This window comes from Scyliorhinus canicula, chromosome 2, assembly GCF_902713615.1.
Source record: "Scyliorhinus canicula chromosome 2, sScyCan1.1, whole genome shotgun sequence".
Lineage (NCBI taxonomy): Eukaryota > Metazoa > Chordata > Chondrichthyes > Carcharhiniformes > Scyliorhinidae > Scyliorhinus > Scyliorhinus canicula.
In genome coordinates, this window is record NC_052147.1 from 53,837,353 (window position 1) to 53,864,875 (window position 27,523).

The 27,523-nt window shown below is 45.2% G+C and overlaps 1 protein-coding gene across 3 annotated transcripts in view; it reads left to right on the forward strand.

Annotated features, from left to right (window-relative positions):
- Window positions 1-26,740, forward strand: part of atl1 (atlastin GTPase 1) — a 107,575-nt gene extending 80,835 nt beyond the window's left edge. For 2 of the 3 annotated variants that reach the window (XM_038778377.1, XM_038778385.1), the window contains exons 8-14: window positions 2,441-2,579; window positions 2,759-2,886; window positions 6,874-6,930; window positions 11,861-11,932; window positions 18,174-18,605; window positions 20,643-20,657; window positions 26,340-26,740. In XM_038778377.1, coding sequence (XP_038634305.1) covers window positions 2,441-2,579; window positions 2,759-2,886; window positions 6,874-6,930; window positions 11,861-11,932; window positions 18,174-18,605; window positions 20,643-20,657; window positions 26,340-26,447 — 951 coding nt within the window. In that variant the 3' untranslated portion in view covers window positions 26,448-26,740. The remainder of the gene's footprint in view (window positions 1-2,440; window positions 2,580-2,758; window positions 2,887-6,873; window positions 6,931-11,860; window positions 11,933-18,173; window positions 18,606-20,642; window positions 20,658-26,339) is intronic. The other variant, XM_038778391.1, reaches the window with a different exon arrangement.
- Window positions 26,741-27,523: the final 783 nt, after the last annotated feature.

Consider the following 27,523-nt stretch of genomic DNA (forward strand, 5'->3'; position numbering starts at 1 on the left):
CACTTAAACACCTGCCAGCTCTCTCTCATCATTTTGCTCATTCTTGGTCATGTTGAACTATGAAAACTGATACCATAGATCGCAGCATATAAATCGACCCAGCATATAAAATGACAGCATTTATTCATTGTCCAATCTGGCGTATTAAGCCCCCTTTCCTTGCCAGGAAATATTTTACTGACATCAGCGGTGGGCCTCAATTTTTCACCTCAACAATGCATGTATTATTCACTTTATAAGACCATGCATGGGATCCAGCAGGTGATATGGGCCGCCATGTCAAGAAGATGAGGAGTTTAAAACATGCCTAGAACAGTGCGCATGGCAAGCGACAAACATAAAAGGGCCCTCCAGCAAATATAATTGATGAAGACGGTTTCAAGCTGAAAGCTGTAACCTGTCAAATATCTGTGCTCCTACGAGGGAATCCGGTGTTAGTGAAAAACTGGTGAGACATTGGGAGAAGGAGAAATCCACCCTGAAGGAGATGCCCAAGACCAAATGCGCCATGAGAGCAGAGACCAGCCACTGGTATGATCTTGAGAAGCATGTCCTCGAAAATCATCAGAATAGTTACGTCATCACTGGATATGCAGGGCTTATATACACACTTAACTGGGCCCAATCAAACCCTGAGTCCAGCAAAGATTTCAGACCAACAGCTAATTGGTGTGGCCACTAGATGGAACAGAAGTTGTGTTGTGGCTGAAAACTAAGATCACTCCGTGACTATGAAAATATATCATTTCTAAAATAACCTGTTTGCGGCAATTCATCATCAGACAGCGGCAGAAATGTGAGTACACATTACATCACATTGTCAACATGGAGGAAACAGTTTTTAAAATGTTTTGATTGTGGGTTTAAAGGTATCCCTGTGAACTTAATTCATTCAATAAAACATGTCACATTGATTTAATTTGATTTACTGGTGTGTTTAATTTCCACATTTCAAAATGGTGACTGCCTACAACACTGGTAATTCACATTCTATTCTTGGCATATAAGTGGACTCCGGTTTTTGGAAGGTTTTTGGTGAGGCTTAAAAGGTGAATTAATATGCCGTGATGTACGGTAATTTTAGAATGTCACGTTTCTCCAGGTTCCTGGTTCTTGTGTTTTATTGTAAATTCCTTGCCAAGGGTGCCCCAAGAGCTGTGCAGCAGTGTAATTGGTAAAGGGCGTTGCGTTGCTCCCGAAAAGCAGCACTGTGCGGCCAGTAGATGCCAGGATCTACCCGGTTTGCCCGACCTCACACGATCTAACGCGGCGTGAATCCCGCCCATTGTGGGCATATTAGAGTGAGACAGCTAGTCTCAATCTAATAAAGCATTTCCGAGATCTAACCAAGGCGTGAGATCTAACCCTCTCGCCTTGGAGACCTCGGGCAATCGTCATTCAATGCTGGTATTCACAAATGGGGACTAGATGGAATGGCACTCGTGGGGGTCTCCCAGGGGATCGTAGACCCTTAGATGCTTGCTCTCTAGGCAGGGTGTCACCCAGGCAGTGCCAGCCTGGCACCATGGCACTTCTACCTGAATGCCAGCCTGGCACTGCCATCTGGCATGAGCACTGCCAGGTTGGAGGTGCCAAGCTGGCATTTTTCACACAGCAGGGATTGGGTCGGGGGTTCCCTGCACGGGTGCAGGGGTTGTGGGGGGGGAAGGGACCCCCTTATATGTGAGTTGGCGCTTGGGGGGGGGGGGGGGGGTTTCAGGGGTTGCATTGGGGGCTTGAGAGATTGGGATACCATTGTTAATTCCGGCGAGTGGAGCTCCTCAGTGCAGGGAAGGTGGCTATTTGCGACCTCGGCCTGTGTTCCCCGTTGAGGCCCCGATCTACACGGATGGGTGTTAGAGAGCAGGGTGTTTCTGGGCGCTCCAAGCGCTGGGAAACACCTGGCTAATAGCACAATGGGACTCCGTCCCCATTCGGGTAGATCGCGCCCACTATTTCAGTTGGTTAACTTATAGCCTAAAAGAACCAACCCATGCAACGTGATACGTTGAAGTGAACATTTCTAAGCAAATTTACATAATTGGAGTGAAGGTTGTTTACTTCAAAAAAAGAATTTCAGATGCTGGAAATCTGAAACTGAAAAAACGAAATAGTGCTCAGCAGGGCAAACAGCACCTGAGAACAAATGCATTAACGTTACAAGCAAAAGAAAATACAACGTTCAAAAGTAACAACAAAGGGAATGAGAAAAATAGATACAAGTGAAGTAGTGGGTATTCTACTTTGCCTCTTGTACATGCACGTGTATGGGTGTGGTTATATTTTTCCTCTGTTGAAACTCCATCCTTCATTTTACTGTCCAGTGAATTAAAAACAAAGTTCTTAAAATTTCCTTGAGCTACTTCTGGAAACTGAAGCAAAGTTTTACCTCTGTTTTTTATATTTGATATTTTTTCTCCCCCTTCCAAACTTATTCCAGATTTCAGAAAACCAGCACGAGGAGCTACAGAATGTCAGGAAGCACATCTATTCGTGTTTTACCAATATCGCCTGCTTCTTAATGCCACACCCTGGTTTGAAAGTGGCCACAAACCCCAACTTTGATGGACGGCTAAATGGTACAGATTCAGCAGTCATTGCCCACTTACATTAGGCCCATTTCAGAAATGCCTTCACTGACTTTTATACATTATCCGAAACCTAAAGATTTCAATTATTTTTTAATTATATTCTTCGGAAAAAGAAATTTGTCAATGCATTAAAAAATCCTGAAAAGTGTTTATCTCATTTTGCTTAGAGATTGATGATGAGTTTACAAAACATCTGAAAGTGCTGGTTTCTTGGCTTCTGAGTCCTGAGAACCTTGAGTTGAAAGAAATCAATGGGAATAAAATAACAGGACGAGGACTTGTGGAGTATTTTAAGGTAACATTACAGATTCTGCTTTTAGGTGCAGATTCATAACATTATTGAAATGGCCCATTTTTCCTAAACATTGCGAGCACGTGTTTTTTTTGGCCCTCCTTTTGACCCGATGTCCACATAAGAAACCACTTTTTGTTATGTGTAAAGTTTTCTCATATGCAAACCAAACCCATGTGTGAAAACCTGCCAGAAAATGTTTTAAGTTATATCTGGAATGTGATTGGAATAATGTTGAACTGGAAGTTGTGAGGAGGAAAAAGATTAATAAGGAATGGGAGGGGGAGGTTTGCGAGCTTGGGAGAGCTGGAGGAGAAATTTGGGCTCCCCCCGGGGAACACGTTCAGGTACCTCCAAGTGAAGGCATTTGCCAGACGACAGGTAGAGGGGTTCCCCGCGCTTCCCGACAGGGGGGTGAGTGATAGGGTGCTATCAGGGGTCTGGGTCGGGGAGGGGAAGATCTCGGACATCTATAAGATTATGCAGGAGGTGGAGGAGGTGCCAGTAGTGGAGCTGAAAGATAAGTGGGAGTTAGAGCTGGGGGAACAGATAGAGGACGGGACATGGGCAGACGCCCTGGAGAGGGTCAACTTGTCGTCGTCATGTGCGAGACTAAGTCTCATTCAATTTAAGGTACTGCATAGAGCCCACATGACGGCGACAAGGATGAGTCGGTTTTTCGGGGGTGAAGACAGGTGTATTAGATGTTCGGGAAGCCCTGCGAATCATGCACATATGTTTTGGGCATGTCCGGCACTGGAGGAGTTCTGGAAGGGGGTGGCAGGGACGGTGTCGAGAGTGGTGGGGTCCAGGGTCAAGCCAGGATGGGGACTTGCGATCTTCGGGGTTGGGGTGGAACCGGGGGTACAGGAGGCGAGGGAGGCTGGAATATTAGCCTTTGCGTCCTTGGTGGCTCGGAGGAGGATCTTGATTCAGTGGAGGGACGAAAGGCCTCCAAGTGTTAACACCTGGTTAAACGACATGGCAAACTTCATCCAATTGGAAAGGATCAAATTCGCCCTGAGAGGGTCGGTGCAGGGGTTTTTCAGGCGATGGCAACCCTTCCTGGACCTCTTAGATCAGAGATAGAAACTGAGGCCGTGACAGCAGCAACCCGGGAGGGGAGGGGAGGGCGGGAGGGGAGGGGGCGGGAGGGAGGGGGGGGGGGGGAGTGGGGGGGGGGGGGGAGGGGAGACAACAACGAAGGAAGTACGGTAGCGGTGGTGCCACGGGCAAGGCCTGCCCGAGGACACTACCAGAAATGATAAGTTGGTCTGACTGTCGGTTCGCCGGCGGGGGGGGGGGGGGGGGGGGGGGACGCGCGATTAGGGGGTGGGGGGGGACTTTTTTTTTTTGTTAAGTAGGGGGGTTTGACTTTGTTTTGCTATAATTTAAATGTAAATGTAGGGGGGGTTAAAATGTTTGTATTTTGAAAAACTTTGAAAACTTTCTTCAATAAAAATTATTTAAAAAAAAAAAATAAGGAATGGGAGTTTGGAATGAAGGGAAGCTGAAGGCGGAATTCTCCCAGTTTGAGACCAAGTGCAGAGGTGGCCGGCTTCGGCGGCACCTTGATCGCTGGCCAGAATGGGTGGGATCCCGCTCCAGATTCTCCACTTGGAACCTCGTTAATTATGCACCTGCGCGTCCCGCTCCAAGTCACCTGGCAGAGCAGAAACTGATACGTCGCCTTCCATCCGCTGGTGGGTTCAAAGGTGCCGGTGACATATTTAAACGCCAGTCCACCATATCGCTCTCTCTGGCCCACCTGTTTTCACCAGACCATGCAGGATGTCAGCAAACCAGAGGGAAAAGGCCAACAGTCTCAAGAAGACGTCTGTTCCTCAATTTCCCCTCCCCCATCACCCGCCATTCACCCATGCCCCACTTAGCTCTGTACCCACCGCATCTGAAATCTTCATCCATCCCCTTCCAGTAAACGATGGTGTACCCTTTGATCACCTTTTTAATGAGCTTTTCAGACAGCTTTGTTGGGGTCCAGCTTCCCTCCCCTTGGTCTTCCCCCTGCTTTTCATTGTTCGTCTTCATCCACCTCCTTGCCCCTCTGCCTGCCATCGTGAGTCCTCATCCTATTTCCCTTCCTTGCACATCCCTGCTCCCGCACTGCCCTGCTTCTCTTTATCAGGCCACCCCCAGCCTCACCTCACACTTCTCCCCCACTTGAACTTTGGACCTTTGTTGCGGTGGCTGCATGAGTCCCACAACATAGGGCTGTCCAGAGAGACACTGGTGTTTGGTACCAGGGGAAGGAAACCCCTGTACTTCCCAATCCAGGCGCAGTGCTGATCTGACTCGGTGACACAGGAGGGTTCATGGGTCCAGCAGCACGGTGCTGTCCATGAAGGTCAGTTCGGCATGGAGATGGAAGGACAAACTGGTCTACCCCACAGAATGGTGAGCAGCACGACAGGAGCAGTGCAGCACTCTGGGGGCATTGCACTCACTCCGAAGTCTCTAGTGAACTTAGGACCACCTTGTGCCCACTCTTTAGCAGTCGTGTGCGACATCAAAGTAATTTCACACTGATGTGGCGCAAGATTGACAGGCCTGATGGGATACCAGTGGGCAGCTGTTTTAATGAGCATTCGTGAGATGCAAATTAATGTGAATGGGTTCATGCCACCAGCCAGTGGGAAGTCTAACTCACCACTGGGAGAATTCAGTGGGATTTTACACTGGTGGGTTTCTGACTTTTTGGCTCCCGCTAGATTCTCTGCCCCCGTCCGCCACTGTAAAACGTTAATTAGGAAGGAAGGATTGGGACCTGCTTAATACAGAGGCATAAAAACCAGCAGAGCTCTGACCGTCCAAAGAATTTATTGAGGAGAGCAATTCTGCGATTTTATGCATCTAACGCCATTACATAGTTGGAGTGGACAAGGCGGGTGGGAGTGGGCAGTCCGTTTTGGAAGTCAGGTTGAAAAAAGGCAGGAAGGAAGGTGGGAGGGAAGCAGATCATTCAGAGGGTGCTATGTGCTCACTGGGGCCCCCCCAGTTCTTCACTGTCCGCCCTCCAAAACGCAGCCCTCCACCCCGCTCACAACCTCCCTGGGCTCCCGGATTCCTCCCCACCCTAAAAGCCATGGGCCAACCTGTTTTCGGCAGCCAGCGTTTTTCTTCCTGCTCTTCCTTGCAGTTCTGACAGTGGCCACTACTGAGCTCTGGCACTGCTGGGACTGCTTGAGCTGCTGTTCGATCAGGTTGGCCAGTGGCTCTCAAATGTGGGACTTTCTGACAGCTGAGCGACTGAATTCCCACTGTGAGCCAGCTGCCAGCAGCATGTAATGGCTGCAGTGTGGGGCATTCTTCCAGGTGCACGGCTGTTGGCCGACTTTCTGAAGGGGTGGAGGGCAGGCGAGTGGCCGACCCTTGTAAAATCCAGCCCCAGGTTTCTATAAAGTTAAATTATTTGACTATTGAATGTAGTCATCATCTCCCATGGTAACAATAGTAGTTGTATATCTATTTTTCCAGTTTTCATCGTTCTACATGAAATATCACCTCCCAGCTGGGCCAAAGCCATAGGTGCTGGGTATTTCCCCAGACCTTACCTGAACAGCCATTATGCACCCTGAGTCTTCATCAGTTTAATGACTGGTGCTGAATATTATATTAGGTTGTTGCGATTGAGCATTGCAACCAAGCCCAACTCCTTCCTGTCCCTAATCAACATTCACACAGCAGAGGCTCCTGATTTGTGATTACCGTGAGAATCTTGGCCAATTTTGTTTCAGAAACCATTGAAGTCAATTGTGGCACTCCAACTATCATCAATTTTAAGGTCAGCACAGAATGCAAATTGAACTGTGGTCATTCTTTGTGTTTATGATGGAGGTACTGATGGGATAAACTCATTATTGACATTATCTTTGATTCCAGGAAGTTGAAAATTTGACATATCCATTTAATTGTGATTGGCTGTTATTTACTAGTGAACTTAGACCTTTTCCTGTTTAAATTGTATCGTAGGCATACATAAAGATCTATCAAGGGGAAGAACTACCACATCCCAAGTCCATGCTGCAGGTACTGTAACTCCATTCCTAATGTCTTTATTCATTTGCAAGCTGTTGTTCCTTGATGGATACAGAACTGGCTAGGTCATAGAAGGTAGTGAGTAGCAATGGAAGGGTGCTTTTCTGATTGGAGGGCTGTGACTAGTGGTGTTCCGCAGGGATCAGTGCTGGGACCTTTGCTGTTCGTAGTATATATAAATGATTTGGAGGAAAATGTAACTGGTCTGATTAGTAAGTTTGCAGACGACACAAAGGTTGGTGGAATTGCGGATAGCGATGAGGACTGTCAGAAGATACAGCAGGATTTAGATCATTTGGAGAGTTGGGCGGAGAGATAGCAGATGGAGTTTAATCCAGACAAATGTGAGGTAATGCATTTTAGAAGGTCTAATGCAGGTAGGGAATATACAGTGAATGGTAGAACCCTCAAGAGTATTGACAGTCAGAGAGATCTAGGTGTACAGGTCCACAGATCACTGAAAGGGTAACACAGGTGGAGAAGGTAGACAAGTAGTCAATGCTTGCCTTCATTGGCCGGGGCATTGAGTATAAGAATTGGCAAGTCATGTTGCAGCTGTATAGGACCTTAGTTAGGCCACACTTGGAGTATAGTGTTCAATTCTGGTCGCCACACTACCAAAAGGATGTGGAGGCTTTAGAGAGGGTGCAGAAGAGATTTACCAGGATGTTGCCTGGTATGGAGGGCATTAGCTATGAGGAGCGGTTGAATAAACGCGGTTTGTTCTCACTGGAACAACGGAGGTTGAGGGGCGACCTGATAGAGGTCTACAAAATTATGAGGGGCATAGACAGAGTGGATAGCCAGAGGCTTTTTCCCAGGGTAGAGGGGTCAATTACTAGGGGGCATAGGTTTAAGTACGAGGGGCAAGGTTTAGAGGAGATGTACGAGGCAAGTTTTTGACACAGAGGGTAGTGGGTGCCTGGAACTCGCTGCTGGAGGAGGTGGTGGAAGCAGGGACGATAGTGACATTTAAGGGGCATCTTGACAAATACATAAATAGGATGCGAATAGAGGGATACGGACCCAGGAAGTGTAGAAGATTTTAGTTTAGACGGGCAGCATGGTCGGCGCAGGTTTGGAGGCTGAAAGGCCTCTTCCTGTGCTGTACTTTTCTTTGTTCTTTGTTCTCTCTCTTTACTTTATAACATTGTGCATGCCACAAGCAATGGGCAGAATTTGCTCATTATTTGGCAGAGTGGTGCAGTGGGTGGGAAGAATGGGGTGGAAGTCGCCGGCCCCAAGAGCGACTTCCTTTGCCGTATTATGAGCCTCTTAGAAAAAAAGTAGCAAGGAGCAACAATTTGGGATTTCAGAAAATTGAGGCACCCATTTAAAAATAAAATAGAAATAGAAATATGCATCCACCCCCCTCCCATGAAACTATCCCCTAATGCAATAACTCCCCTCCCAGACAACACCACCCCACACCACCACAGGACTCCTCCACCCCCAACCATGGAATGTATCTAATTCCCCTCACGTCATTGGCAGGAAACGGGGACAATCAGTCGGCAAATCCCCACTGGCATGAATGCCATTTTGGGACTCTTGCTGTGATTCCCGCTCCCTGAAAATGGGAGCAGAAAATCCCTCCGCAATGTCTACGCTGAAGTAAAATGCTTATTCCATCTATTCCACTCAGTTTTGCTGCATGACAATTGCTCAACAAAGCAAGACTAAATTAAAATGCAATACTTTTCTGACCATTAAATAATGAGTTCCTTGATGAAACTTGCTTTTTACTTGAGGAGATGCAACAAATTGTGGAGCTGAAAAGTTTCAGCTTAAGTTCCTGATCTGGGCTGTCGTGCAGTACAGCAGACCTTAACAGAGGCCAAACGTTCTCAGTTGGGAGGTGGGAGTAGGGCAAGAGGAAGAGAAAAGAACAGATAATTTGGTGAGAAGTCTGCACCATGCCGCTCCTGTCAGACAGCCAGTGGTGTCATTGACAGTGTTAGAAAGAGTCAGAAGCCACTTCAGCTCTTTTGGAGCAGAAGCACGGTGGCACAGTGGTTAGCACTGCTGCATCACAGCGCCAGGGACCCAGATTCGATTACAACCTTGGGTGACTGTGTGGAGTTTGCCCGTTCTCCCCGTGTCTGCGTGGGTTTCCTCTGGGTGTTCTGGTCCCCTCCCACAATCCATAGATGTGCAGGTTAGGTGGATAGGCCATGATAGCTTGCCCCTTAGTTTCCAAAAGGAGGGGTTACGGGGTTATGGGGATAGGAATGGGGAGGGGTACTAAGCAGGGTGCACTTTCAGAGGGTTGGTGCAGACTTGATGGGCCGATAGGTCTCCTTCTGCACTGTAGATATTCTATGATTCTAAGCAGGATGACCCAGGGAAACAAACAAATTGGGTAGAGGATGTGTATTGGGAGGAAAGGTGTGCATTCAAAAGAAGGATTTATGCCCTTACAAAAAAAAAGCAAAATGGAATTGCGTACTACATAAACGAACGTGATTTCAGTACAAAACCCACAGCCAAGGTTATGGTAACATAGATTAATTTAATCAGTGAGGCATTTGTTTAGCCTGAACAGCTGATAAAGGTTATAACTTGAATTATGTCACTGCCTTTCTCAGGAATGTGTGCAGTGTCGTTTCATTATTTAGGACAATATTTCTTTCTTGTTGTATCCCTTCAAACATACATCAGGATGGTAACTGCTGCTCTGTCATGTAGAACTCCTAAACCTGGACAGTTAGCTATGGTGTCATGTATAACCTTTTCGTGATATGATGCCCCCTCCACAAGTTATTCTGCGAGCGACCTGACGTTAAAAACAAAAGCCCACCCAAAGCAATCATGTACTGCCAGCAGGTGAAATGAGCAAAGAGTGGACATCTGTCCCTTCAGATGGAGACAGTCCCGACCTGGAGAGCTGCCAGCCAGTCTGATTGGCCGGGAGCTCTAGCAGTCCCAGCACTTGCAGACCAGAGTAGCGGGCACTGCTGGGACTGCAAGTGGGTCCCAGGGTTGAAGACAATCATGGAGACTGGACTAATAAAAACAGAAGAAGTCCCGGGTTTTGGACGGGGAGGGATTGGGAAGTCTTGGAAGGGAGTGGAGGGTGGTGCGGTTTCGGAGGCAAAGCAGGGAGGAACAAAGTTTTTTGTGGGGGGGGGGTTAATATTTTTAGCAGGGTGCCCCGAAGGGCCCGAGACCCCCCCCCCCCCCCCCTCAAATGATGTAACTCCACCTTTTCCACAAAGGCCTTCTCATTCCTGCCCACTTACCCACACCAACCATATTATGGTGTGGGCAGCGTAATATTTGGGCCAATTGGCGTGGTAACGGACTCAGCTGGTTAACTACTGATCTAAAAATTGGTGGGCGGGCTGCTGATTTTGGCACCTGCCTGTCTACCGTTTTTACGGATCATGCTGAGGATGGGGGCAGGAAGGCAATACGCTAGCCACCTGTCATATTTTACATGCCCCCCAGCCCGAAAACATGTCCATCAGGGGGCAGTAAAATCCAGTCCGATATTTCTCAACAAATATCTATTAAATAAAGCTATTTTAAAATAGGACACCTTTGTTTCTTCGGTGATGAATCCTGCCTTTTACATTTGATTTGTCAATATAAAACAGCTGTATAAGAAGGATTTATGAATCATAATTAAAATAGATCTTTGAGGAAAATAGAGTTTTAATTAAGGCATAAATATTATAATAATAATTATTTATCGCCACAAGTAGGCTTACATCAACACTGCAATTAAATTACTATGAAAAGCCCCTAGTCACCACATTCTGCTGCCTGTTCGGGTACACAGAGAATTCAGAATGCTCAACATATCTTTTTTAAAAAAAGTATTTTTAGTAAGGTTTTGCAGAATTTTTCATAAATAGTAGTAACCATAATAACAAAACAAACTAGAGTGCTTGAGTGAACATTAACATAGTGCAAAAAGAGAATATACAATAACAATTAAATAGACATTACCCCACGCGACCCAGTCTTCCCACATCATCCCAATGAAGCATTAGATATCTTCAACTCTCACGTCCAAAAGGCTGTGATCCAGGTCAAATGAAATTTTCAAGAATGAAATTGCTAGGCCTTTGTTAGGCTAGGTTATCGAGGGATATAGAGCAAAGACAGGTAAATCAAATTGGGTTGCAAATCATCCAGGTTTTCTACTGTATCTGTGCTAATGATGAATCCACATAATTTACAACATATCTAGTGGGCTTATTGCATACAATTTTGGTGATCAACTGATTACTGTTATGATTCATAGATCTATGTGCAGCTATGGAGTTAGCAAAAGGCGCAACTAGAAAATTGCAGTTTTAGGTGAGATAAAAAGATTCAGATACTTATTTAAGCATGAGGGAGGGGGCACATTCCTTTGCGAATTGGATCTCTGATGTGCAGATTCTGACAGAGTGAGGTGTGTACAGTTTAGTAGTCACAGGATAATGACATTTGGGCCATGAATAGGTCTGGTCTAGCCTAACCTGCCCAGGATTCTTCCGATAGAGGTCTTCATAATATGATTTTCATGGTAAAATACATGTTGCGTCAATCAACCAATCCAGCGAGTCTATTCTCTAGCATTGTGATGCAACTTAAGCGCAGCATGATTCCTACCCATTTCCAACAAGATACAGTGTCCTGGAAAAGGCAATAAAACAGAAATATCCTGCAGTCAGGTTTGTATTGTTGATTACTCCGTGGTACAATTGTTGCAGCACTGACATTTAATATTGCAAGATATTAAAACAGGTCAAATCTGCTTTTTGTGATTTTAGGAAATTATCCTAAAGGAATTTAGCTGACTTCTAAAACCTTATTTTCTTTATAACTTCTATTGATTCCCCTTAATTACTATTTATTCAATGCACACTACCAAAAGTTAATTCATAATTTGATCTAATCAATCTTTTTGTCCCTTCACATAATTTAGGCCACCGCAGAAGCTAACAATTTAGCAGCTGTAGCAGCAGCCAAAGACTTATATGGTAAAAAAATGGAGGAGGTAAGGAAGCTACATCCCTGAAACATTAAAGAATTGTGTTCCAATGTCCTTCAAAAGCTGAATATTTAATCTAAGCTGCGTGCATAACTGTGGGGGTGGAGGGAGAATTGCTTGGAAACCATTTGAAAATATATCTGAATCGAGTTATACTGATCGATTTGGCTTAGCCCAAATTCCCATTATAATCGGATGATTCTGTCGCTGATTTCTGTGTGTTTTGCTGCCAGGCATTTTAAATTCCTAATTAATCAGCTGCTTTCTCTCTCCACTTAGTCAAATTCATTTAATGTGTCACTATCAGCACTCTTCTTAGTCATTATCTCCATTAGTCATTATTCCCTTTGTCTTTCTGTCCAAGACATCTTTGTCAATTGCCACCTACATCCAGTCCCACTGCTTCTGCTTCATGCCGCCCCACCCCCCAGTACAGTATAAATCTGATCCTATTATCCTATTTCCATTTCTCCCTAGCTTTGACAAAGAGTCACCTACGCTCGAAACGTTAGCTCCGTTCTCCCTCCACTGATGCTGTCAGACCTGCTGAGATTGCCCAGTATTTTCTGTTTTTATTTAATTTAATACGATTCATTTTGTCTGCAATTGGTGCTCTTGCTCAGCACAGGTCAACAATTTAAATAGCTGAAATTGGATTTGGCCACCAGAATTTAAGACTTTTATCCACATGGTAACCGCAGACAATTCTCATGTACTTCAACTGCTATTTACTGCCTTACCTCGTGAATGGCAGAAATATGATACCTATGCTCTACATTCTTTGCAGCAATGCAAAATTGGAGGAGGTTTTTTTTGGAGCCTGGTTTCAACCCGATTCAGACAGCAGGTAGAGACAGGCTTTGTCATCCGGTTTTGATACCTCTTGGACTCAACAGCGTATATAGTATCATTCCAGTACTGGATCAGGTTGTGGATTCATGGGGCTCTCCGGGGCACTCTAGAAATCTGAGCAAAGTTATTTTATTTTAAAAGAGCAAATGCTCTTGTCAACACCATCCAATGATTCATATTGTAGTGGCTGGGTTTGGAGTTCTGCACAAACATGTTAGCAGATAAAGATTACGAATGGGGTGATGCAGTAAGTGACATTGGCCTTTCACGCCTGAGATGAACATTTCCTCTGATTGTTGGTGGTAAGCATCAAATTGTGAAATGGACTGAGGCAGTCAATTAAATTCCCAGTTGGCAAAGGCCTGCAATACACAATCCATAAATTGAAGACTTATTATCACCATGGGCAGCACGGGGACACAATGGTTAGCACTGCTTCCTCACAGCGCCAGGGACCTGGGTTCAATTCAGGCTTTGGGTGACTGTGTGGAGTTTGCACATTCTCCCCGTGTCTGCGTGGGTTTCCTTTGCGTGCTCCGGTTTCCTCCCACAGTCCAAGGATGTGCAGGATAGGTGGATTGGCCATGCTAAATTGCCCATTGATGTCCAAAAGGTTAGGTGGGTTATGGGGATAGGGTGGGGGCGGGGGCCTAGATAGGGTGCTCTTTGAGGGTTGGTGCAGACCTGATGGGCCAAATGGCCTCCTTCTGCATTGGAGGGATTCTATGATTCCTCAGAGAAGCAAGCCCAAGTCTTCAACGACGGTTGTTGTATGAATTGAAAAATATACAAGTGAGCACAGTAGCCTGGTATCCAAGTTATTGGACTAGTAATCCAGAAACTTCAGTAAAGATTCAGATGACATGAATTCAGATGGTACTTGGGGAATTTAACTTTGCATAATCAAATTAAATCTGAAATCATAGAATTTGCAGTGCAGAAGGAAGCCATTCGGCCCATCGAGTCTGCACCGGCCCTTGGAAAGAGCACCCCACCCAAGCCCACACCTCCATCCTATCCTCGTAACCCAGCAAACCCACCCCACATTTTTGAATACTAAAGGCAATTTAGCATGACCAACCATCTAATCTGCACATCTTTGCACTGTGGAAGGAAACCCATGCACACATGGGGAGAACGTGCAGACTCCGCACAGACAGTGACCCAAGCCAGGTTTCGAACCTGGGACCCTGGAGCTGTGAAGCAACAGTGCTAACTACTGTGCTACCGTGCTGCCCTAGTCTCATCATGGATTTTGGATTGTTGTAAATATCTGGCTCAGTAATGTCCTTTTGGGCAGGAAATCTGCTGTCCTTACCGGTTTTTAAAAAATGCCCCTGCTCACCGCTTCCCTCTCCTGAATGCTCACTACGAATGAAGCTCTGGAGGTGAGCAGCAAGAGAAGGGGCTTTACAGTATTTATTTTTTTTAAACATGGATTACAACAGCCCCAGCTCAGCACTTCTACACCATTGGGACCGCACTTTCACAACTTTGGGGCTCCGGCTTCGGATTGCATCTGGAACTTGAATGGGAACACCGGGTTCAGGAAAGGGAAGCAGTGAAGCAGGAGGTTTGGCGAGAAGTAGGGTCAGGCATGGGAGAGGCTGCATGTTGGAGGTTGGGGAGGGAGAGATGTCGCAGGGTCTGGCATGGGGGGAGGCCACAAGCTAGTCAGAGAGCGGGAGAGGCTGCCACAAAATGCTGCCGATAAATCACACAGGAAATGGTTAAAATGAATCTTGGGTGCTCAGTGTGATTACGGGTCCCGTTAACTCAGTTTTCTTCAAACTTTTTTTCTGGGGACCCATTTTTACCAACCGGCCGACCTTCGCGTCCCACGTTGGCCGATCTGCGCGACCCACGCCCGCCGACCTGCGTGACCCACCATTTTCTGTTACCTTGTTTGTTGCTGACAAAAATGGAGGAAATGGTTTTGGATCCCTTTGGCCCTCGTACACGCTCCTCCAATGGAACCTGTTGGATGAAGGTGAAGCCTTCCGGTGTCGGAAAGTATGGAGTCTCCATCTGTTCAAAGTTCTGTCTACAGATCCAACATGGCTTGTCCATTGGTCCGAAGGCCATCGAGAATCAGGATTAGTGTAAACATTTTCATTGTTTTCAGAACATGTACCAGGGTGAATTTCTCACTTAAGACCCAGAAACCAAAAGAAAACAGAATCACATTTCAGCTACAATAGCAAATAGGGTTTAGCTGGCCTGAAAGGGTTAGTATTCAGATGTATTCCCGTCAGCAATGAATCATGTTGAGCGTTCTGCAGGCAAAACTGGCTTCAAATCTGTTGCAGTTTGAGACATCTTCAGCCTCTTGATGTCCAGCTCACAGCGCAGTTGCTGCACCATCTTTCTGGAGGCGCTCAGATTGGCGGCGATTGACATCACAGCAGGGCTGGGGGTCCAGGCTGGGGGTCCGGGAGCAGTCCTCTCTCTCTCAGGCGGACTCCGGGCATTTTCTGCTTTCGCTCCCCGCATGCGCAGAATTTTGCATCGATGATCGTGCACGCATGCGCAATGCGGGCAAATTTTTTTTTACATGTTCACGGCCATTTTGAAGGCCGCTTGCAGCCGGCGTTATTAAAAGCCGGCTGCTGCGCGGGGATTTGCACGTTCGGGAGCGCCGCGGAGGACCGCTCCGCGACCCCCCCCCCCCCCCCGACACTCGCACGCGACCCACCCGCGGGTCGCGCCCCCGAGTTTGAAGAACACTGCGTTAACTGACCAATGTTATAGCCAAGCAATTTTAAACAAGGCAACGTGAAATAGGAACTTGCCATATAGCAAAGGCAATGGCTCAGCCGTCCTACTCCTACTGAGGTCTGGTAAATTTGGCTTACGGCACTGCAACCCAAATCAGAAGCTGGCACCTAATTAACATATTTAAAATGCCAATCCGCTTCCTCACAGTGAGTCAGCTGTCTTCCCTTCATAAACCTGGAGGTTAGATCTTCCCGATGAACCCGGAGGGCGGAGGGGAAGAGCTGGAAGGAAGGCCTTTTAAACAAACCTGACACAAATTCCCCTACCTGGGGATCCAAATCGCTGATGATTGGACAGGGATCCACAATGGAACCTGACCAGCCTGACGGAGGAAGTAAAAAAGGACCTGCAGAGGTGGGACACACTCCCACTCTCCCAGGCAGGGAGGGTGCAGATGATCAGAATGAACGTACTGCCCAGGTATCTCTTCCTGTTTAGATCCATCCTGATCTACATCACCAAAGCCTTTTTCAACTCACTAGACAAACTGATTAAGGTGTTTATGTGGGGTGGGAAGAACGCAAGTATCCCAAAGAGAGTACTGCAGAGAACGAGATCCTTGGGGGGGCCTAGCCCTCTCAAACCTGCAATATTATCACTGGTCAGCAACCACTTATGGAGGAGGGCTCCTGCAGAGGGACCTCCCTCCGGGCCCTAGCCACAGTGGCACTCCCATCCTTACCCAATAAATATTCAATGAGCCCAGTGGTGGTAGCAACACTCTCTGGTCGTGGAACCAACAGGAACAACATTTCGGGTTAACCAAAACGTCCAACAAGGCCCCAGCTGCAACAACCAGAGGTTCACATTGGTGGCCATGGGTGCCACCTTCAAAAGGTGCAGACAGGAAGGGGGGGACCTGACAGTTAGGGACTTTTACACCAACAGCAGGCTAACAACGCTCAAAGAACTGACAGAAAGATCCCAGCTTTGTGGGGAGGGGGCGACAAACTAACTAACTCAGGTGCCTACAAATCAAAACCTTTGTACGATGGGAAATAAGGACATATCCACGACAATCGCTGCTGGAGGACTTGTTGGACGCAGACATCCTAGGGAAAGGGAACTGGTGACAAGTACGGGCAACTGCTTCGGGGGGCCAACACCCAACTGGACAAGATGAGGGAAAAGTGGGAGGAGGACTTGGGATTTGAAATAGGGCAGGAACTCTGGCCTAGGGTCAACTCCACCTCCACATGCGCAAGGCTAAGCCAAACGCAGCTAAAGGTGGTACACAGAGCCCATTTAATCAGAACCTGAACGAACAGGTTCTTTCCGGAGGTGGAGGACAAATGCGAACGGTGCCAAGGAGGCCTGGCCAACCACGCCCACATGTTCTGCTCTTGCCCCACCTGGACAGCCTTCTTCGAGGCAATGTCCAAAGTGGTGGGGTGAGGGTGGAGCCATGCCCGAGAGTGGCGGTATTCGGGGTATCAGAACTGCCAGATCTATTCACGAGGAGGAGGCCGACGCCCTTACCTTTGCCTCCCTAATCGTCCACTGGAGAATCCTGCTCGGCTGGCAGTCAGCAGCACCACCCAAAGCTGCGGACTGGCTGTCCAACCTATCGGTATTTCTCCAAATAGAGAAAATCAAATTCGCCATCTGAAGGTCGGAGGAAGGCTTCTACAAAACGTGGAAGCCATTCACTCGGCTGTTCCAAGAACTGTTTGTATCCAGCAACTAAGAAGCCAAAGAACAGGAGGGGGTAGCCACGACACAGCAAGGAAGGGGGTGGGGGGGGGGGGGGGGGGGGGAGGGGGTGTGGAGGGGATAGGGGACTGAGAGGGGTGGCAGGGAGTCATGGAACTCAACCATGCCCAACAAAAGAAGCATGAGATGCAAAGTGAGGGGGGGGGGGGGAAGCAGGTAAAGGAAAAAAAAGGGAAGGGGAGGAGGCAGGGGAAACAGCCAGAACCAAAAAAACAGTAGGGAATGAAAAACAGGAAACCACAACCGCCACTGTAACTAATGCAAGAGAAAGAACGACGATATATGTATGTAAATAATTGAAACCGACCGATGAATAAAGACTTTTCTTTTTTCTCTGTCTCCTACTGTTTGTCCATACTTATCCTTGTTTTGTATACCACAAAAAAAATCAATAAAAACATTTAAAAAAATAAACCCGGAGGTTGGAGAATTGGAGCCACGTTCTCAACATGCTTCGAGGTTTTCCTAATTTAAACCCCAACCACATCCAATCCTATGCTCCTATTCATTCTTCCATATTACAGTTTCTCCCAATATTTCCAGTGCTCCCTCAATTTTCCTCCTGGCAACCTTTCGCCAATGACATCAGGAGATGAATCCTTAACTCTCTGGACAAGCCTGCAGCTTTGCTTTCGACTCTGTTTAGTTGCACCAGGAGACAAGCGTGCACTGGCAGTGTCCCAGGCTGTATAAATGACCAGGAACAGAAAGTCACAGCCACCTTGAGCTATAGGGCACTGTGTGCACTACCCCAGTCCAGCATTGGGAGAAAGCGAAGGCCTGCTGTGATATCTTTAAACACAACCATATTCATGTGTTTGCAAATTTAGTATGGCACACATTAGTATTTTTTTGTAGGATACATTTTTATTCCTGTCTCTTACAAATATGTTTTATCCTGTAGATTTGCGGAGGAGACAAACCATTCCTCGCACCTACTGACCTCCAGAACAAACACCTGGGACTCCGAGATGAAGCAGTCAAATTATTCCGTGGAGTCAAGAAGATGGGAGGAGAGGAATTCAGCCGCCGTTATTTGCAACAACTGGAGAATGAAATTGATGAGTTGTACATAAACTACATAAAACACAATGATAGTAAAAACATCTTCCATGCTGCCCGTACACCTGCCACTCTATTTGTGGTGATATTTATCATGTATGTAATAGCTGGAGTGACGGGATTTATTGGAGTGGACATTATAGCTAGTTTGTGCAACATGATAATGGGGCTGGCTCTGATCACTCTGTGCACGTGGGCATATATTAGATACTCTGGAGAATACAGAGAGCTTGGAGCTGTCATAGACCAAGTAGCAGGAGCCTTATGGGACCAGGTAAGTGTGTTGCTGATTTTTTTCTGCATTTTAGTACAACTAAATATTTCTGTGATAATCTTTTGTTGTTTGTAGGACACTGAATTATTCCAAACAGCTTTAAAATAGAGATGCAGAATGTTGCTATACAGTCTGAAACATAACATTATTTCCTTTTAGATCTGAATTATCATTAATAAACCTGAAATCTTGGTTTTGAGATTTGAATATCGATACATGCAAGTAATTAGAGTATAATTTAGCAAGCTGTTTTCAAACAGCACCATATTAGCTCTCCCTGATGCTTTCATTAAATTCACGGTTAAAGTAGAGGCGGCCAGCCTCATTGACATATTTAAAATGCCAACCCACTTCCTGGCAATGGGTCAGCTCTCTGTTCCTTGTCTTCCTCGGCGTCAGCTTCCCACCATGCTCCAACGCTTTCCCTCTATAATCTCTCAACCACCTGCTCTTTGAGATTAAAATTTCCAATCTGTGCTGCGATAGCTGATCTTAAACGGAAGGAGCAAATCTGTTTTGGGGTCAGTGGCAGTAGGTTAGGCCAGTGTTCCTGGATAGCTACCCAGTAGCCACTGTTGGAAGTTGACATGTGGTCCTGGAGAAGCATTAAATTAGAGAGGTCATGATTCCCCTTCCCTCTGATGATCACTGCCGAGATTCATGCATGGGGAATGCGCACATGACTGAGGTGGCAAAAAAGCGGACATCATCAGTGGAACTTAACACTGCAAGGAATTGATATCCTCAGGAAAAGTTGAGGAAAAGATTTACTTCATTTATTTTAATGTTTCGCAGTTCCGATCTTAGGTTTTCACTTGGTGCTTTGTAGCAGTCTTACATCTTCCTTTGCTACCAGCGTGAGGAACTTCTCGTCAAAATTCCTGCCCATTTAAAAGATGGAGTTAGAGGGGATGAACTAGCAAAAGATATTTGTGGCCAACAATATATTAGTTATATCAAACATTAAAAATATTAAGACCAAGTAAAATAAAATTAATTGAAATATATATTGAAATCTGCAGCTTTATCACGTCTGATAACACACAATAAAACGGAACAAATATTGACTTTTTCCATAATTTTCTTTTAAAAATTGATAAGACAAGTTATGAAGTGTGGTGTTCTATTCCCACCCATATGAAGGGAGTAAACTTCACATCTCCATCCGATCTTCTCTGTCCTCATTGGTCAGGCCAAGTCATTTGAATCAGTGGATGAAGATCATTCTGCCTTAGAAGGAGGAAACAGATTCCACAGATTTTCCCACTAAGGAAGTGCACCTGCTGCAAGAGGATAATATAATGACATGAATAGCAGAAATGCCGAATTGTAAAGCTCAGACTGTGATAATTTCCCTGTCTGAAGGGGAGAACACAGAAAGGAGGGAGGAAATAATAATAATAATCGCTTATTGTCACAAGTAGGCTTCAATGAAGTTACTGTGAAAAGCCCCCAGTCGCCACATTCCGGCGCCTGTTCCGGGAGGTCGGTACGGGAATTGAACCCGTGCTGCTGGCCTTGCTCTGCATTACAAACCGGCTGTTTAGCCCACTGTGCTAAACCAGAAATGGGCATGGATTTATTTTGTTGTTGGAAATGCAAGGCAAAGGACCAAGGCGGGTCACAACAAGGGTGAAATAGTAGAACTGAACACAAAGACAAATGAGGATTTCATGTCTAAGTAATGCTAAAGTTTGGACTTGAAAACCTGCAAAAGCTTAGGAGGAATAAGAGAGGCATATTCAGAGAAAAAGTCACCATACCGCATTGATGAAAAGGTTATGCAGGATTACTGTATAGAAACAAATTTGGGCAGCAGGGATCTTACAGAGTCAGGACAAAAAAGAAATCAAGCAGAAATGCACCTTAAAAGGTCTCAGTTGATTTTGTAAACGCATACCATAAATCTATTTCTTGTAAATGGAATATATATACAAAGTTAAGGATGCCTGTTCTTTTGCATGCTGTTTTTAAAAACTGGTGCTCAGATTAGCTTTCTCCTTTCAACACTGTCTCTCTCCTTTCTGCAATTCATAGGGAAGTACTAATGAGGTAAGCCTTCATTTTGTGTGCTATCTTGCAACAGGCTGCATCGTAAAGTCAAAAGAATTTCATTGTGCATCAGTCTTTTGCCTGCTTTTCTTCCATAGATTGAACTTGTTAAAAGTCATTTTCAGCTGCTGTTGGTGCCTATTAGCAGTTAAACACTTTTACTTGCAAGGTTTCAGCTTTGTTAAGTTTTGGAAAAGCCTATTTTCTTCTGAATCCTGTGCAGCATCTGAAATAATTTTACCACCTCTTATGGGTTGGAGGAGCAGGAATACTCTCCCCTCCCATTTCATAAACACATTTGCAGAATATATTAGAAAAAAATCTTATTCTTTTAAAAAAATATATTTTTATTCTCCTTTTTCACAATTTTTCTCAAATTTGGATAAATTTTGTCTCTTAATTCCAAAACTATTCAGCTCTGAGTCTGTTGAGTTACTATCAGATAAAAACACCAGAATTCGGTACAGGAATAGGCCATTAAGCTTCTCGAGTCTGCTGCGCCATTCAGTAAGATCATGGCTGATCTGATGGCCTTAACTCCACATTCCTGTCTGTCCCCCATAATCCTTGACGCACTTGTCAATCAAAAATCTGTCTCACTCAGCCTTGAATATATTCAATGACCCAGCCTCCACTGATCGCTGGGAAAGAGAATTCCAAATACTAACCACCCTCTGAGAGAAGAAATTCTGCCTCCTCTCTTCCTTAAATGGGCAACCCCTTATTTTTATACTGAGTCTCCTAGTTCCTCAGGAGTGGAAACATCTCCTTGGCATCTACTCAGATGCTCCCTCAGAATCTTGAATGTTTCAATCAGATCACCTCTCATTCTTCCCAACTAGAACGAGCAAAGGCCCTACTTGCTCAATCTTTCCTCGTTAGACAAACATCTCACCCCAGAAATCAGCCCAATGAATCTCATCCAAACTGGTTCCAATGCATTTTTGTCCCTCCTTTAATGTATGATTCCTTTGCATAAATGACCATTGTATTTAGAATAGTAATACACTTGCACATTAGACTAAGTAAATAGATTTCAAACTACTCAAAATGCAAGTGTGTTTTTTTTTGACAGATCTTCCCTTTTTAAATGTACTGTTTTCATACTTCCCTTCCAAAATGCCATCATTTCAAATGACAATGATGCGACTTTCTAAATGAGCAGCTGCCCACTAGGATGTCATAAAATCATAGCGCACGATTTAATGGGGAAAACAATAGAGTCCCGTTTTGGGCGGGTTTAGTGGGGTATATCTCGGTGCCTGCAGCGCCGAGAACAACCCTGCTATCTAATGGGATTCTGTTTCTTTTTTGGCCTCAGCAAGGAACGCCCCGCTGAGGCCGAACTCACCTTCATTCCCTGCACTGTGAGCTCAGCTCATCAATGCAGTAAGAGATCGGGGCACCATTTTAAAATCACCCTAATCTCCCCGATCACTAGATCCCCCTCGGACTCCCACCGGAGCCTTCAGACCCCCCCCCCCCCAAAACGGCAACTTACTTGTTAGGAGATCCTCAAGCTCCCCCCCCCCCCCCCCCCCTCATTCCACTCCATAAGGACAGGGCACCGGTGGGCCTGATCCCTGACAGTGCCAGCCTGACTGGGCCCATCAGGGCTGGCATTGCCAAGGTACCCAGATGGCAGTGCCAGGCTGGCAGTGCCAAGGTGCCCCCGGTGGCAACAATAGTGCCAGAGTACCACCCTGTACAGAGCCCAACCACCCGGGACCTCCGATGGCATGGGAGACCCCCCCCCCCCAGGTGCCACTACTCCCGGTCCACGTTTGTGTGGACCAGTGCTAAACGGCACCATGGTGGGGTCCTCTGGGCACAGGCTTTCGATCCACCGCCTTGGGAGAATCCGGCACAGACATCTTTAAGTGAGCCTAACTGCTCACTTCAATATGCAAATCTGGATCGTGCCCAGTAAGGTAGAGAACCAGATTGCGACGTTGATCTCGAGAGGCATCCCGAGCATCACAGATCGCGCAAGAGGCCTCTCGTGAGATTTAATGGACGAGTCGAGCGAAATGAGGCCGTTCAATCAGGCTGATAGAGCTTTTACAGCACGGAAGGACGCCCTTCAGCCCATCGTGTCCATGCCGGCCATCAAGCACCTATTTGCTCTAATCACATTTCCCAGCATGTGGCCTGTAGCCTTGTATCCTGTAGCATTTTAAGTGCTCATATAAATACTTCCTAAATGTTGTTCAGGCAGCGAGTTCCAGATTCCCACCGCCCTACGAGATTGGCTGTGACAGCTTACCTATTGATTTGCCGTTCTTTCTGTCCTTTTTTGACTCATCTCTCAAACAGTCCAAGCCACGTTTCAGTGGCGTGGTGTAGTGGAGCATCATTATTTTGCCAAAAATAGACTATTTTACTACATAAAAACTTATTTCCTATTTTTATGCACATCGCTTTGCTTTAAACGGTGCCGGAGGTCATTCAGCCCATCAGGTCTGCGCCAGTGCTGTTGAAGGAGAATCCAGTTAGTGCCACTCTGCCAACATTGTTGTTCTTTGAGTATTCATCCAATTTCTTTTTGATGATTACTGTTGAATTAACCAGCCTATGAGGCAATGTATTCCAAAACCTGAGCTCAAACAATATAGATAGAGAAAAAATGCAAACACAAGTACTCAAAACAAAAATGTTGTATATATGCGACACGGTGGCACAGTGGTTAGCACTGCTGCCTCACAGATCCAGGGACCCGGGTTCAATTCCGGCCTCGGGTGACTATGTGGAGTTTGCACTTTCTCCCCGTGTCTGCGTGGGTTTCCTCTGGGTGCTCCGGTTTCCTCCCACAATCCAAAGATGTGCGGGTTAGGTGGGTTGGCCATATCTTTTTATTAAAACAGTAAAAAATATATACAAGGCCAAACGATACAAACACTAATTTTGTGTTGGAGAAACAGGGTACCTGCCCCTCAGTAACAATGTATGGGGAAGGGGGGGGGGGGGGGGGGGGGGGGGTGGATACTCGGATTATTAAAACAGTTCACAACACATTTCTACAAAAATAAATGGTACAAGCACTAAACTTTGTGCTGGAGAGCAGATATCCTCACCTCTGTACCAACAGAAGGGAAAGAAAGGGATGGTGGGGAGAGAGAGGGAAAGGAGGGTGGTGTGGAGGGAGGGAGTCAGGGTGTTGATGGGGGGGGGGGGGGGGGGGAGGGGGGGGGGGGCAATAGGGCTCTGCCCGAGCTACCTAGGGAGGCAGAAAAATAAAAGAACCTTCATTATGATGTGCCAGATTCCGGGAGTCCCCCAGAGGGGATGAGGGGCGACACGGTGTCAGGCACAAGTGAGCCAAGGTGGATTGGCCATGATAAATTGCCCCTTAGTGTCCAAAAGGTTAGGTGGGGTTACGAGGATAGGGTGGAAGTGTGGGCTTAATTAGAGTGCTCGTTCCAAGGGCACACTCAATGGACCGAATGGTCTCCTCCTGCCCTGTAAATTCTATATAATTCTATGATAAATTAGTGATGGTTTAGTAACCACATCAATAATCCTGTGGCTACATTAGTGGGATTAGATCAGACACTTATGTAACTAAATGACTCAAAGCTGGAAGCAATTTTGTGATAGTTATGGTTGCAGATTACAGCTTTATAACTGTTTAATCGCCTTAATTGAGCCAATTTAGAGATAAGGTTGGGCAGGCTCAGCTGAAGATTCTGAACACCCAAGGCCAAAATGGGCACACTAGGAAAAGCGCTTCAATATGTTATATAATGTTCTGATTCATAGATAATGCAGGGGCAACTAGAGTTGATAAATTGTAAAAATTACACTTTTGGACATAACTTGTACAAAACAAATATGAAAAGGTAATTGTTACATTATTGTAAAATTAACAAACAGCATCTTAAGTGGTTGGTCATTTCTTAATCTTCACTCCCTTCACATTACTAGATCATTATTAAACATAGTTTTTTTCCTCAAATTTCAGAGGACAAAAAATATTTTTTTAATAAGGGCGTGCTTCATGAGGGCCCCGATTTGAAATGGCTCCCATAATCAACCACTTGGTGAGGGGAGGGGGGGGGGGGGGGGGGGGGGGGGTGCTGGCTGCTTAGCTCAGTTAGCTGGATGGCTAGCATGTAGATCAGATTTATGCCAACTGCTCGGGGTTTGATCCCCATTCCATTGAGGCAGATTTGGGGCCTGCCTCTCTGCCCTTTCCCGTGGTAAAAAATATTTGGGCACTTTCCTGTGGTTGGCAAATAATAACTAAGCCTTTCGGTGAGAAACTGAAGGAGGGTAATCCACTATTGCTGATCCTCCAACGCAGGCCAAATTTCACAAACTATCGAGAACTTAAATAGTAAATTACTTTAACTTTGCTATCTTAAAATGTATGAGAAATTATTTCATTTGTTTGTATTCACTGCATTTGGAGTTTGACAGTTCAGTCTTATGCAATTTTTTCAGTATTGAATTTTTTGTTAAGCTATTTGACTATAAAGGGGCCAATCATGTACCTATTTACTGCACTTCAGCTGGAGGTGAATCTCGTTCATCCTGCCATGACTGTGTAGACCAGCAGGGGATGCTAAGATCATTAATTCAAGACAAGCATAAATATCAAACCAGCATCATTTTACATATCCCTAATGAAACAAAAAGGCCGTGAACTTTGACGTAACAAATCTGTGAATGCTTTGGCTGTTCCCAGCATAAAAAACCACTGATTTTCAATTGGAATAAAAAGCATGAAGCTAATTTCTTAACGTTATGTTTATCTAAATACACCCTGTTGATTAGTAAAGGCATTTGGCATAAGCCTGTTTAAACATACAGTATTGTTTACTTGGAAACCTTTACCCATTTATTGAATTCTCTTTCCCCCCTACCCCCTATTTGTTTAACAGAAGTATCTGCCCAGCACACAAGGAAGAACCGGGAACTCACTACATTGAGATCATATCTCCAATGTACCATGCAATTGTATCAACCTATTAAATAGATTTAAATGCTATAAAAATGTGTACAGATCTTGCAGCAGTAATGCACTTCATCTGTACTATCTTACCAGAGGTTTTAGGACATTGTGTCTCTGATATGGATATAATAAAAGAGCTAGGAGCAAGAATAGGCAATTCAGCCTCTCAAACCCGCTCTGCCATTCAATACGATCAGGCTGATCTCATCCCGGCCTCAACTCCACCTTCCTGCCCATTCTCCAACCCTTCATCCCTCCGCTAATTAAAAACCTATCTGTCTCCTCGAGTGTTCCGGCGCCCACTCTGGGTGAGCAGTTATATCAACACAGCACATATGTTCAATGTGTGTTTAAATCATAACGAGATTGAATCATGATAAGTCCAGTTTCACTGAAATGTTTATTTTCTCTTTTTTTAAATTTCCAATTAAGGGCCAGTATTAACGTGGCCAATCCACCTACCCCGCACATCTTTGGGTTCTGGGGGCGAGACCCACGCAGACATGGGGAGAATGTGCAAACCCCACACGGACAGTGACCCAGTGCCGTGCCCTTGGTGCTGTGAGGCAGCAGTGCTAATCACTGCCCCCCCCCCCCCCCCCCCACCGCTGAAATGTTTCTAAACAGTGACTTAATGGTTGTGCAAGTGGTATTGATGTAACTATGCATTTTATTTAGTTCTACTGGTTTCTCTGAGCATAATGCAGGTTATTCTTGTACCCAAATAGGCTCTTTTCAGGCTATATGATGCTGCTACAAGCCACCGACATATTTATCATCACACCTTCCCTGCAACACAACCAGAAACCAATGCAGACACCAAGAAGAAAAAATGATTGACTGGATTCCTCTTCTGCACATTCACAAGGGAAATCTTTCATTCATTATTATTGTGCATTCCCATGCCACTAATCCAAGAAGTGCTATATAAATGGAAAGCCAATAGCTTGTAACGGAATGAAATCACGTATCAACACTGAACACTGTGCTGGCTTTCACTTCTAGTTATGTTGCAAATTGTATTGTGAATATGTGCTAGTTTGCATGATTTTGTTAACTGTTGATATACGAGTCAAATGTTCTTCCATTAAGAATGTACAATTAATGTTTTTTAAATCACTTTAAAGAACATCAGGTGTTTTTTTTTTCTTTCAACAGAACATTTGGTCTTCCATAAGAACTTTAATTTCCAATTTAAGCATTGCACATTTAAAACATTTACTATTTATTGAATGTTAAAACATGTTTTAAAACTCAAATTTTCTTTACTGTCTTAACAGATCGCAATATAGTATATTTTAAAAATCACCATTTTTGCTCATAGCTACAGTCAAATGTTTCCACATGTGTAAAATAAATTTGTTTTATTACTATATGCTAGCTGTCCTTAACCAATCATTTTGTATGTATGTGTCCTTATAAAATATTCAAGTTAATTTCAAATGCAACATTTGCTTCAGTTTACGACCGAAAATAGTGGCCATCAACATATGTTAATGTTACTTATAGCAAAAGAGCACAAACACAATGTATAAAATCTAAGTTACTCAGCTGCTGAATTCTTTAAAAAGATCCTGTAATAATCGCCCAATGCACAAATGTAACCTTGAATTTCCAGAGAGCAGGTTCTTTCCCTTCATGGAAAATAAAAATTCAAATCATCTGTCAGGAGTCAAAAGGTAACAAAACGGAGGTTTCAGAAATTCCTCCAAGTTTAAGCCCTCACCACCAACCACAATTTTAACTTGTCATGAAAGTAGACATGTCCCGGTACACAGGAAATCAAAATTGAAGAATGATCTCGAGGTAGAGTTCTGCAGTCTAGTGCTGTTATTTTCTGGTCTGTTGGGTGCTACCAAAAATCTTTATAAACCTTGATCTTATGAGATTGTATAGATTTTACTCAGTCACC